This window comes from Xenopus laevis, chromosome 1L, assembly GCF_017654675.1.
Source record: "Xenopus laevis strain J_2021 chromosome 1L, Xenopus_laevis_v10.1, whole genome shotgun sequence".
Taxonomy (NCBI): Eukaryota; Metazoa; Chordata; class Amphibia; order Anura; family Pipidae; genus Xenopus; species Xenopus laevis.
In genome coordinates this window covers 123,464,735-123,477,563 of record NC_054371.1, presented here as the reverse complement: position 1 = coordinate 123,477,563, position 12,829 = coordinate 123,464,735, and the positions used below count along the sequence as shown (strand labels likewise).

The window sequence follows — 12,829 nt, the reverse complement described above, 5'->3', positions numbered from 1 at the left end:
CTGGGTTTGGTTACCATATGTAAACTTTAAAAAGTATCAATACAGAGATTAACTGGCCCCTGCATTGTTTAAATCTCAAATTCAGACTGTAATCCCCTGTATTGTTCACAGATGTAACCCCCCAGCATTGTTCACACTTGTAACACCTCTATTGTTCCAATTCCTAAAGCCCTGTACTGTTCACAGCTAAAACCCAGACTGAAACTACAAACTGCTCACGGGGCAGCAGCACTGTGTCACTGTATGTAGTACATCTTAAAATGGCCATAGACGCATAGATCCGATCGTACGAATTGAGGATTCGTACGATTTTCGGACCGTGTGTGGAGAGTCTCGACATTTTTCGTCCGGCTGAGATCGGTCGTTTGGTCGATCAGACAGGTTAAAAAATTTCTGTCGGCTGCCGATAATATCTCTGCATGTATTGCCGATCATACGATTTTCAGTGGGAGACTGTCACCAGCTTTGTCGGACATAACTTTCGTACTATTGCTGTCAGGGGCAGAACATCGGCTGATTTGTTCTTTTACTACGGTACTTTATTTGATCTGAATGGTTAGTGGCAGGTCTGGAGATGGGGAAGTCCAGTCAGGTCTTTGCATCTATGGCCAGCTTTAGAGTGGTCCTGATAGGTTTCCCTGTCTACTGCTCTGTTCTGCCTTCCATATGCTCTGTGTGTGCCACACTCTGCCTGCCCCATGCTCCCTGGGTGTGCCATACTCTGTCTGTCCTATGCTCCCTGTGTGTGCCATAATCTGCCTGACCCATGCTCTCTGGGTGTGCCATACTCTGCCTGCCCCATGCTCCCTGGGTGTGCCATACTCTGCCTGACCTATGCTCCCTTTGTGTGCCATACCCTGCCTGCCCTATGCTCCCTTTGTGTACCATACTCTGCCTGCCCCATACTTCCTGGGTGTGCCATACTCTGCTTGCACATTTGTCCTGGGTGTGCCATACTCTGCCTGTCCTATGCTGCCTGTGTGTGCGATACTCTGCCTGCCCATGCTCCTTGGGTGTGCCATACTCTGCCTGCCCCATGCTCCCTGGGTGTGCCATACTCTGCCTGCACATTAGTTCTGGGTGTGCCATACTCTGCCTGCCCTATGCTCCCTGGGTGTGCCATACTCTGCCTGCCCCATGCTCCCTGGGTGTGCCGTAGACTGCCTGCCCTCTGCTCCTTGGATGTTCCATACTCTCCTGGCCCTATGCTCCTTGGGTGTGCCATACTCTGCCTGCATGTGCCATACTCTGTCTGCCCTGTGCTCCCTGTGTGCCATCCTCTGCCTTCCCTATGCTTCCTGTGTGTGCCATTCTCCCTTGGTGTGTCATACTCTGCCTGTGTGTGCCTTGCTCTGCCTGTGGAACATACAGTAAGCCTGGTATTTGATCTGGGGGGTTGTTAGCATTTTAAAATTATTGTTAGGGGCCCCAAAGGTGTTTACTTTTATGTGCTGGAGAGGAGGCATATGGATTTAAAGGTAGGTCTTAATATGACAACTTTTTTCACATTTGAGTGATAAGTGATATCCCTGCAATGAGCACCAACCATGTTTTTTTTAGTGTGTTACAACAATTAATGTGGATATGGTCTTGTGATAACATGGGGGTGGTTTAAAGTGGGATTGGTTTAAAAACAGAGATTGGTCAAAACTGACTTCCATTATCAGCCTTCGACCATGTAGGCCAGAAAAATTCTGGCCCTTGGTACCACAGAAGTTGGACAGCACTGTTATATATGATTAATTTGGATTTGGACTTGGCTTGGTTTTTACTTCCCTATATTTATATTTCCTCTTTCACAACTATATTTGCAGCTGGCATTGTACTGAAGCTGGAACAAATTCAAGCCCATGGTTACTCTACTTGTAAGTATCAGAAGAGCTGCACAACTAACACAACACTTAGACAAATAACATGAAATTATGACTTGGGTCAAACAATGCTGGATCTCAGCCTGAATTTCTGCGCAGGCCAAGAATTTGCTGCCCTGCTGCTCTTCCGCTCCTGCTTAGCCTGCACCCGGAAGCATTGTTTCCACTCGGGTGCAGGCAGATCAAGCATATTTCAGCAACATTTTGCACCGAAATACACCCGCAGCTCAGTAATTCAGGCGCACTCTAAACTGTTACAATTTTGCAACATTTAGTTGATACATTTTCAGCAGCATCTCTTGAGTATTAGCAACTATTGTATCAATTCCAACAGCTGCCTGTAATGAAACCCAGAGATTCTGCTCAGCAGGGACAAAGATAAGAAATGTATCAACTAAATGTATCCATTTACAACAGTTTACAGTGTCAGCGACCTCCCCTCCCAGAGCTGCTTTAGAAGGTGAAAAAAGACACTTCAATATTAGAAAAACGGTAACACATAGAAAATAGAAAGTAATTAGAAAAAGTCGTTATTTCTGGTGATCTTTTGGAAAACAACTAGTTTTTTGAAGATGAACCACCCCTTTAAGAGAGACATCTGTCTAAGTTACATTTAATAAGTAAATGTATATGTTTCAACTTACATACAAATTCAACTTAAAAGGATTGTTCACCTTCCAAACACTTTTTTCAGTTCAGTTGTTTTCAGATTGTTCACCATAAATAAATACTTTTTAAATTGCTTTCCTTATTTTGTTTTTTTACAGTTTTCCTAGTGTCTCAGTCTGGCAGCTCAGTGATCCAGGAGCAGATTCTGAACTGTTACAATTGATAAATTTAGTTACAATTAGTAGATATATTTCTCAGCATTATCTGTGGAATATTAGCAACTATTGTATCAATTCTAACAGCTGCCTTTAAAGGGGAACTCCACAAAAACACAACTTAAGATTTTTGAAATATGCTGACTTTTTATGATTTTTAATGGTTTCTGACAGTTCCCTAAGCCTAGCCCCCCTGCTCTCCCACTGAGCTGCCTGACTACTTTGTTGAGCTGGCTGACTACTGTTACTTTGTATCAACAACCATTTGTCCTTAGCCTGCCTCCTCCATCCTCCAAACCCCACAATTCCCTGCACACGTGATTTCAATAAGGAACAGAACATCATAGTGCAATGCATTGTGGGTTATGTAGTTCCTGCATGCTGTCTGTAAGCTGTAAGTTGTTACAATTTGTAACACCAGTGTTTTAGTCCCTAATTCCCTGCTAGGATTTCGAATGATGCAGAAACAGCTGGATTTCGGTATAGAAAATTACATTTATTCATACTTTTTGAAGACAGGTAACCGTGATGGGTATATTAGGGGTGTCTGTGTTATGTGGGCCTCTTTATCAAATTTTGGTTTGGAAACCGGAGTTCCCTTTTAATGACACTCAGGGATTTTGCTCAGAGCCAAAGATAACAAATGTATCAACTAAATGAATCAATTTAAAACAGTTACAGAGTTGGCGACCCCCCCTTTCAGAGCAGCTTTAGAAGGTGAAAAATTACATTTTGTATTGCTAGAGATCGAATACAGCAGGGGTCCCCAACCTTTTTAACCTGTGAGCCACATTCAAATGTAAAACAAGTTGGGGAGCAACACAAGCATAAATAAGTCCCCTAGGGTGCCAAATAAGTGCTGTCATTGGCTATTTGGTAGCCCCTATGTGGACTGGCAGCCTACAAGAGGCTCTCCCTGGCACTATATTTAGTTTTTATGCAATTAAAATTAGCTTTCAAGCTTAAAATTCAAAAATAAGCACCTGCTTTGAGGACACCGAGAGCAACATCCAACGGGTTGGAGAGCAACATGTTGCTCACGAGCTACTGGTTGGGGATCACTGCAATACAGCATAACTTCTGGTTGGGTCCTGTACAACATGTAGCAGAAAAACGGCCATGCAGGAAATGTATAGATTTGCTTCCACTTAATGTGATAGCATTGTGTTGCTCCAGTGAATTATCTGTTTAACTGATATAATCTGCAGTTTATATCTGCTTAACTATTATATCTGCTTAACTAAAGAAGTAGGCTGGAAATGTTATACATTATGTTTTGGGTTTCTGTACCAACCCAAGGAAACTAAAAGCCTTTAGCAGTAAAGATCTGTGCCTCCAAAGATGCCCCAGTAGCTCTCCATCTTCTTTTCTGCTGATTGCACATGCTCTGTGCTGCTGTCACTTACTGAGCTTAGGGAAAATATACAATACACATAGATAGACTATAAATGTCACAATATAAGGCTGATTAGTAATTAATACAGATAATTACTAAATGGCAGCACATAAACCAACAAATAGCATCAGAATTTAATAGGGATGCACCGAATCCACTATTTGGGATTCGGCCGAATCCTTTGTGAAAGATTCGGCTGAATACCGAACTGATTTTGAATCCTAATTTGCATATGCATAATGTCATATCCTCAGGGGCTCTGGAGCTCCTGGTTAACCATCACTTACACAAAGATAGAATAGGCAACCCTGCTGAGATAACCTGTTCTTTATTACTGGTTAAACTTGAAGTACCCCAGGAAATACACCTTAAGGGAAACAGCACAAAACGACAGCCTTACTATTGAGACGAAAAGGTTAAACAGCTAACCCATTGGCACAAGCAGTTGTACGTCTTGTAATGATATAGCTCGGCCTCCCTATCACTAGGGCGTAACAATGGAGCGCACATTGGACCTAAAGGTGTCCTCGTAGTGCCTGTGCTTTTTTCTTATTTGAATACGAGCCACAGAGCTCCTCACATTGAAGCTCATTGGTTTACTACCCATTTGTAGGCTGAAGGACCCTCTATGAAGCGTACAATGAATGCCTATTGTTCCTGTAGCTGGCTGTAAAGCGCCTGTCGGAATATAATTTAGGTGACCGCATAGTGCCTGCAAGGCTACGGTCAGGTGCTAAGAAAGCTGTCAGTCTTGTGGGGGGTTGTCAGTGCCAGGCCTATTCGGACTGAGTGTTGGTTTCTTACTTACTAGTGTCATAAGTGGCCCTTTCCCCTAGCCGGCACGATGTTGGAAGAAGCTGGAGAGGTGTTTGATAACATGCTGAAGGCCTCTTTCCCTCTCACTATCATCGTCTTCATACCAGCGGTACTGCTCCTCGTGTCCCCTTTGCAGGCCGAAGCTGCCCATGAGTTCACTGTGTATCGAATGCAGCACTATGATCTGCAGGGGCAGAGCTACGGTCAGTATTATGAATGGGCATTGTGATTGTTTCTTTCACTTTAAATCCGTTGCAAGGTATTTGGGGAGGAATATAAAGAACCCCTAATATTCTTTTTTTTTGTCTCACTCACTGGCATTATTTCTGTATTGCAAGAAAGTCACTGAGAATACCAGGGCTTTTCATTGGATATAGACAATTTCACAAATCTGGGTCTAGACCTATTACTTGGGGGGCCTGCTGTATCAACTTCAACAGGATTCATACCCACAAATTGGATCCCACCCCTCCTTTATGATTTTGTTATATAGACCTACAGGGAAAGACTAAAACACTAAGATTACAGAACCTACAAGAAAGGTAATCATAATAACGTGGTGTTCTATCTTATGCAGGTACTCGGAATTCAGTGCTTAATACAGAGGCTCGTACAGTTCAGGCAGATGTGCTGAGTCGACGATGTGTGCTTATGCGTTTGGCAGACTTTTCCTTTGAGCAATACCAGAAAGCTCTCCGGCAGTCAGCAGGAGCAGTGGTAATGATTTTACCCCCTAATATGGCAGCCTTACCTCAGGATATCGTCCATGTGAGAAATACTCTCTATTTGCTGTCTAAAAAATAAAGACTGGGTAAATTGATAGACTGTGCAAAATAAAACATGTTTCTAATATAGTTAGTTAGGCGAAAATGTAATGTGTAAAGGCTGGAGTGACTGGATGTGTAATATAATAGCCAGAACACTACTTCCTGCTTTTCAACTCTTGGTTTCCACTGACTGGTTACCCTGGTGACCAAGCAGTAACCAATCAGTGACTTGAGGGGGGGGTCACATGGGTCATAACTATTGCTTTTAAATCTGAACTGAATGCTGAGGAACAATTACAAACTCACTGAACAGATATGTACCATGTGGCCCCCCTTCAAGTCGCTGACTAGCTCAGAGTTATAGAGCTGAAAAGCAGGAAGTAGTGTTCTGGCTATTATATAAGACATCCAGTCACTCCAGCCATTATACATTATATTTTTGGCTAACTATATAACAAACTTTTGTAGTTTGCACAGCTTATCTATTTACACAGTTTTTATTTTCACACTGAACTGTTCCTTTAATGTATTCTTTAATGGGGATAAAAAGGGACTTTATTTTCAAACAGAAGTGGTTGCTGAACTAGTGGCATGAGAGGTTTGTTTTGCGCACACCAGTTTAATTTCTTTATATGCAGTGTTCTGTTATTCAGATTACGTGAGGTTTTATCTGTGTGCTTTGTTATGGTGTACTGTGTAAGTGCATGTGATATGTCTGAAATATTCAAATGTGCACTAAAAATGGCATTCACTGTCGTATTAAAAGATCTTTTTTCTTACAGCAATTCATGGATATTGAGCCTGAGATGCTGTCCATGGAGACTCAGGTTCCGGTCTACTTTGCAGTTGAAGATGAAGAGCTGCTTTCTATATATGAGCAGACACTTGCAGCCTCTGCCAGCCAGGGTACATCATCTGCAGCAGAAGGTGAATGTATTATTAGTACAAAAACCTGAGATAAGATTAACCAATGATGTTGTAAGGGTACTGTGTATATAAGAAGACTGGATACTAGTTGCAAAAATGTGACCAGGTGGTGTGCATACGGCTATTATGCTTTAAGTATTTAAAGACAATACCATCTGATCTCACAACCGATTACTTTTTGTTCAAATACTGAATTTGTGTGGTTATTCCCATAGACTTACATTTTAAAGGTCATATTAGGCAATTTCATCTGCACAAAAAATGACACACGGATATAAATAAAATATACAAATATACAGTCCAGGTAAAGGATACAACTTACTAGGCTTATACCTTTCTCAGTTTAGCTTTGATATATGAATTTCTAGAGGCAAGTGTTAATAAATACCTTGCAATTTTTGTAATTTAAAACCTAAAAGATGAAGCACTAAAAAATAGTAGTAAGTTTTATCCTCTTAGTTGAATGAACTGTAGGTTGTCCCATTTCATGGATATACAGTACATATGTGTGTTAATAGGATAGGATGCTCCTGTATCTGTTGCAGTTTTCATTCAGTACTTTGTGAACCAAATTAAACTTAATTTAAATTAAACCTTTTCCTACACAGTACTTCTGCATACAGCCACTGCCAATGGTTTTCAGATGGTGACTAGTGGAGCTCAAAGCAAGGCAGTTAGTGATTGGTTGGTAACCAGTGTGGAGGTAAGAATCCATCACTTGCATGTTGCATTGTTTTTTCAGCAGAGATGTATACAGTGGGTTTGATAGAATAAACAACATTATTTGTAATACTTTTCTTTTCTTTAGTTAGCTGCAATCACAAAACCTGACAGAAGTAATGCTTTATGAGATAATGAGAATTTACCTTTACCTCTACATTTATGCTTACCGATGTCAGAACAAATAAAATAGCACAAAGTTTGCCTAGTTGCAGTAGTCTGTAGCAATCTCAGAGGTGACCAGTAAATGTTATCTGTGATTGGTTTATATAGGTGGTTAGACCTGTAGTAAACCTTGCACCTTTTATCACATAACCCCATACATCCAAAACAACATTGCATTGTTTTATAGCAAAGTACAGTAGAATTTTATGTAAACCACATATAGCTGCATTACTGGGGATGTCCATGGAGCTTCTAGGTGGGTTACATTATCTGTGAACCGTTAACCACATCTAGTGTTGGCTAAGCAGCAATAAAGCGCTAATGTAGAGTATTTACATTGTTTTCATAACAACACCAGTTGTAGTGTCCTTACAAATGGCAAGAAATGGTAAGAAATAGGTATTGGGTTAATATCAAAAATCATGAATTCTGTACTAGTTTAAGATATTTTCTAGAAGCTTGGATTTTAATTTATGTGTAGAGTCAGCAGTCTTTTGATGTACTATTACGGAACAGTTGCATTCTATGTAAGCAGGATTTATCTAAATCTAAAAGGTTGCATATGTTCTAGTAATTGAGCGCTTGTATAATATGAGTTGATAAAAATGACAGAATTTACTAAATCTACTCTTAAAATAGTCTTTTGAAATAGTTAATGTGCACATGTGAATTCGGCAATATGCCAGGGCAACTAAAGCCACACCCTCATTTAGACCACAGTCAGTGACCTTAGTCACAGGGCTGCTGTAACAACAGAGTTACATTAGCTCATTGACGGTTTATGAAGATTGCTGCATTTGAAGCTTTTGTTATTTGCCTAGGAGCAGGTGTTTGATTGAATCTGTGTGGCAATTACTATATTCCCTTGACAGGAATATCTGTGTTGGTTGCATAAGACCACAAGCTTGGATTTCTTTAATAATATGGTTTTGTGAAAGTAAAATCTTTTGCAGATCAAATTGTTAAACATTTGTGATACTGTGTTTTGGGGGCTTTGCAAATGACTCAATGCACTCAAGACCTGCAATGACATACAGTCACTACCAGCACCAATGTTGTTGCATCCTCTGCTTTTTTGCTCTTTCATCTACTTTTACCCTTCCTTGATTTTGTTTGGGTTTGCCCTTCACCCCCACTACATCCTTTTCATATTCATCCTCATGTCCTGTCTACTTCCCCAAGTGACATCCCTTTCTTTTTTTTTTTTTCAACCCTGTCATCTGACAATCCAGACACCAACTTGACTTTTTAATTATTTCAGACAAAACAGTCCCATGACTGAATTGCTTTACAACTTTGTTTTCCTAGACACAGCTGCATTGCAGCATGCATTTTGCTGCTGTTGGCTGCTCATACTATGTAATCAGAGCACTTCATAGCAGATTTCTCATATGCCTCATTCACTCACTACCCAATATTTGTTGGGTGGTGACTGATGCAATTATGCCTCCAAGCAGTGTACAGGTTAGACAGGTTGTAAATTCAGTCAATTCATATGTTAATTGCTGGTATAATAAAAGCAAGAGTTTTGTAGATCATTTAATAATTACAGCGCTAATGAGCGCTAGAGCTGTAGTAATACTTTAAGGGTGAGGGCGCACTGTGCGTACAGTTGGCTTCTCTCTGCCTGCTTTTTTGTAGGCAAGCAGAGAATAGTGGATCTGCTCCTAAGCACTTCTGTGTGTAGCTGCGTTAAACGGCACAGAGCAGAGATTTGGCCCAAAAATGTGTGCTTTTGCATTTTTCTGACCAATCTATGCTCTCTGCAGCTGCACTCAGGTCAACATTGTGCCTGTCAGTGCAGCTACACACAGAAACACATAAGAGCAGTTCTGCTTCCCTTCGCCTGTCTACAAAATGCAGGCGTAATGCGCTTTAGTGGCCCCAGTACTGCCTCTTGCCTCTTTGTTCCATGTCCCACAAAACTGTTAGATTGTTCCTTCTTATTGTGGGCAGAGGAACTGCATCTTTCTCCTAAAGGGTAGAGCTTTCTTGTGACTGATTTATCATCTTCTTATCTACTTATTCCCAGCACTTTTTTTTCTACAAATCCTGTGTGAAGCCTCCATTAAATCGGTAGCTGTTATATACTGTACTCTTTTATATATCCTTTTTTAGTAATTCTCCAGTGCCACATGTCTAAAAGTGGCCCTCTAGATGTCCCTAAATTTCCACTTGCCAAGTTTGCAGGCTGTTCTTGTTCTGTAGCAGCTGGAGTACTACTGCCTGATATGGGCCACTGGTTAATCATCATTATAATTAACATAGTGCCATCATATTCCACAGCACTGTTCGGTAAACTAGGAATATACATTGAACGTGCAGCTTTCCATACAAAGATGCCAATATGCAATAAAATTGGTAAAGAGGCCTGTGAATACAGTAGCAGGGAGTGGCTAACTTTTGGCAACTCAAGTTATTTACCTTTCCTTTTCGTCTAAGCAGATTTGATACTTTTAATTTAAATCCATTTAGTTTTGGTATAATTTTGGGTCTTTTCAGGGGCGTCTGACTGGCCTTGGAGCAGAAGACCTCCCAACTATTGCCATTGTGGCTCATTATGATTCTTTTGGAGTGGCTCCTGTAAGTTTAATTAACCTTTTTCATACTGTTTTTAGTATTGTACAGATCTTATTTGAACATCATCATTCTTTTTCTGGTATGTCTGCCATATTTGTGTTGGCCTTCCATGCTAACATATCAATTTAGTTATGTGAGTTCCACTTTTAATTTTCTGCATAATAATACTGTATGACCTCCATTGATGAGCCAGTTTAAGCTTATAATATAAACAAACTTTTTGTTGCATTTACATAAGGGACATGCCTCCACCCTGAAAAGCAGTGAAATAAACATAATTTCATATCAGACAGTTGATGCTGTAAATCTGTTTTGCAGTGGTTGTCATATGGAGCAGATTCTAATGGAAGTGGTGTGGCCATTCTTCTGGAGCTGGCCCGCCTTTTCTCTCGTCTGTATACCTACAAGCGCACGCATGCTGGGTGAGACTCTCTAAAACCATCCATTTCCTACTATTTAGTTATCTTCCACACAGTTCTTTGACTTGCTTATAGGAACAGTCCTTTAAAGTGTGGAATTTATAGATAAAATTCTAACACTATTTACTTATTGGTTACAGGGCTTTGACTTCCAACTTGTGCTTAATGTTGCGCATGTGTGTGGTTAAAAAACCTATATGCAGTGCATAATTTGAATAATTACCCCAGTTATTGGGTAATCGTGCACAAATATGAATATCGCCCTTCTGATGTAATGTAGAGAGCTGATTTTTTTTTAGTGGTCTCTTTTTTTGTTATTTCTGTTGCAAGCTATTCACACTTTTGATTAGCTTGTTCCGTCAAAGATGCATTGTACTACATTAAGTACAAACTTGAACCTTGCTCTGCTGCACAGCTTTGTGTTAGTCACATAGGGGAAATTTCTCCTCTATACATTGTAAGTGGGTACAAGTCTGAATGTCAGATGTAATAATCATTTACATAATTTCACTGTAAATTAAGTATCTTAAACTTGTAGTAGGAAATTATACCATAGGAAATTATAAAGTATCCAGAGTGACCTACTGACCCATCCCTATATCTTCATGTGGACCTGGAACTTGATTTGATATTTGTTGTCTCTACATTTGACATGATGTGTAATCCCTGTTGCTCTTGTGTGCAGGTACAATTTGCTCTTTTTTACATCAGGTGGAGGGAAGTTTAACTACCAGGGCACAAAAAGGTGGTTAGAAGACCATTTGGATCACACAGGTGAGGACCAGTGAACTTAAATGCTGAGAATATGAACATGGCAGAAAGAGAGCATAGACATTATAGTGCGCTAAAAGCATTGTGAAATAGAGAAAAGATAAAGAATAAAAGGGAATGTGTATAGTATGTATTGGAAATCAGGCAAATTATTATAGGAAGGGTAGAAGGGGCATGGTAATACAGAAACCCGGGTGTGTGTTAAACTAGTGAAAAGAGAGAATGTTAGTGGGGAAAAAAAGCATCATGCAAATTAATAATGTTTTCTAATTAACCTTGCCTGATATCCATTAGATTCTAGCCTTCTTCAGGACAATGTGGCTTTTGTACTCTGCCTGGACACCCTGGGAAATGATGACACCTTGCACCTTCATGTCTCTAAACCACCAAGGGAAGGAACCTTGCAGCACACTTTTCTCAGGGAATTAGAGATGGTAATTATGTGCAAAGTACCAATGATACTTTATCATATTCCATACTGTTAGCATTAAATACTTAGGGGTGTGGGAATGGGTGGCACATCATAAAGGGGAAATCTGCTCATAGAAAATATTCAAATATTTGTGCAGATGAACAGTAATTTTCTTTCCTTGTCTGATTGATAGGTAATTTCAAGCCAGTTTCCAGAGGTGAAGTTTTCCATGGTTCACAAAAAGATTAACCTGGCAGAGGACACACTTGCTTGGGAACATGAGCGGTTTGCTATCCGCCGTCTGCCAGCTTTCACCATTTCTCATCTAGAAAGCCATCGAAGTGGTCATCGTAATAGTATATTAGATCTTAGGTAAGCCAGTATTGCTAATTCCTTTCTGGCTTTTCATTTATTCAGAAAATACATAGACCCCTGAGTATGTTGGCAAATTCTTTACTTTCTATAAAAAAAAATTCCTGAACCCAAGAGGAACAATCCTCTATTACATCTGGTTCATGGTAATGTATAAAAGCCTTTGTGAAAATAATGCTTCCTGCATTCCTGCAATGTAGCCAGCAGGTAATGGGCAGTGGCACCCAGACTACAGAGTATGTAATATTTAAGGATATGATTAAAATGTCTGGGAGCCAGGCCATGCAAATCATATGTAATTTATAATGTATGGTCCCAATGAGACATTGGGGCCATTTTGGAGAATAGAAGCCAAGATTGTATAAGTACCTTATTATGTTTGCAGAAGTACATAAATCATTGATAGTTCTGAGAAGACAAGCTATTTGTGCTTTATATGTAAAGTATGCATTATAAATAAGACATTATGGTTAAAGTAGAAATCTTCTTTATATAAAGATGTTACAACCTTAATCAAGGCAATATATATCTATAAAGGTTTACAAATAAAAACCTATTGTCTATTGTATGTCACTTTAATGCACTGTGGTTAGTTGCAGAAGCAATTTGGTCTCACCACATCCCTTTCTTTCCAACCAATCTGCTGAAAATAATTGAATATTTTTTATCACTCATATGTACATTGTGCTAATTATATATGGATCTGAAACTGAAGTGATTGTTCTGTGCAGGTGGAAAGTTGATACCCAGGTTCTTGCCCGTAACACTCGCATCATTGCTGAGGCACTC

General features: G+C 39.9%; 1 protein-coding gene across 2 annotated transcripts in view; it reads left to right on the top strand.

Moving 5' to 3' along the window:
- The first annotated feature begins 4,691 nt into the window (after nucleotides 1-4,691).
- Nucleotides 4,692-12,829, top strand: part of ncln.L (nicalin L homeolog) — an 11,530-nt gene continuing 3,392 nt past the window's right edge. Inside the window, exons 1-10 of one of the 2 annotated variants that reach the window (XM_018244969.2) lie at nucleotides 4,692-5,110; nucleotides 5,485-5,624; nucleotides 6,457-6,601; nucleotides 7,210-7,304; nucleotides 9,989-10,069; nucleotides 10,385-10,488; nucleotides 11,171-11,259; nucleotides 11,551-11,690; nucleotides 11,862-12,040; nucleotides 12,772-12,829. The exon at nucleotides 12,772-12,829 is cut by the window's right edge and continues 30 nt beyond it. In XM_018244969.2, coding sequence (XP_018100458.1) covers nucleotides 4,936-5,110; nucleotides 5,485-5,624; nucleotides 6,457-6,601; nucleotides 7,210-7,304; nucleotides 9,989-10,069; nucleotides 10,385-10,488; nucleotides 11,171-11,259; nucleotides 11,551-11,690; nucleotides 11,862-12,040; nucleotides 12,772-12,829 — 1,206 coding nt within the window. In that variant the 5' untranslated portion in view covers nucleotides 4,692-4,935. 2 annotated transcript variants of the gene reach the window in all.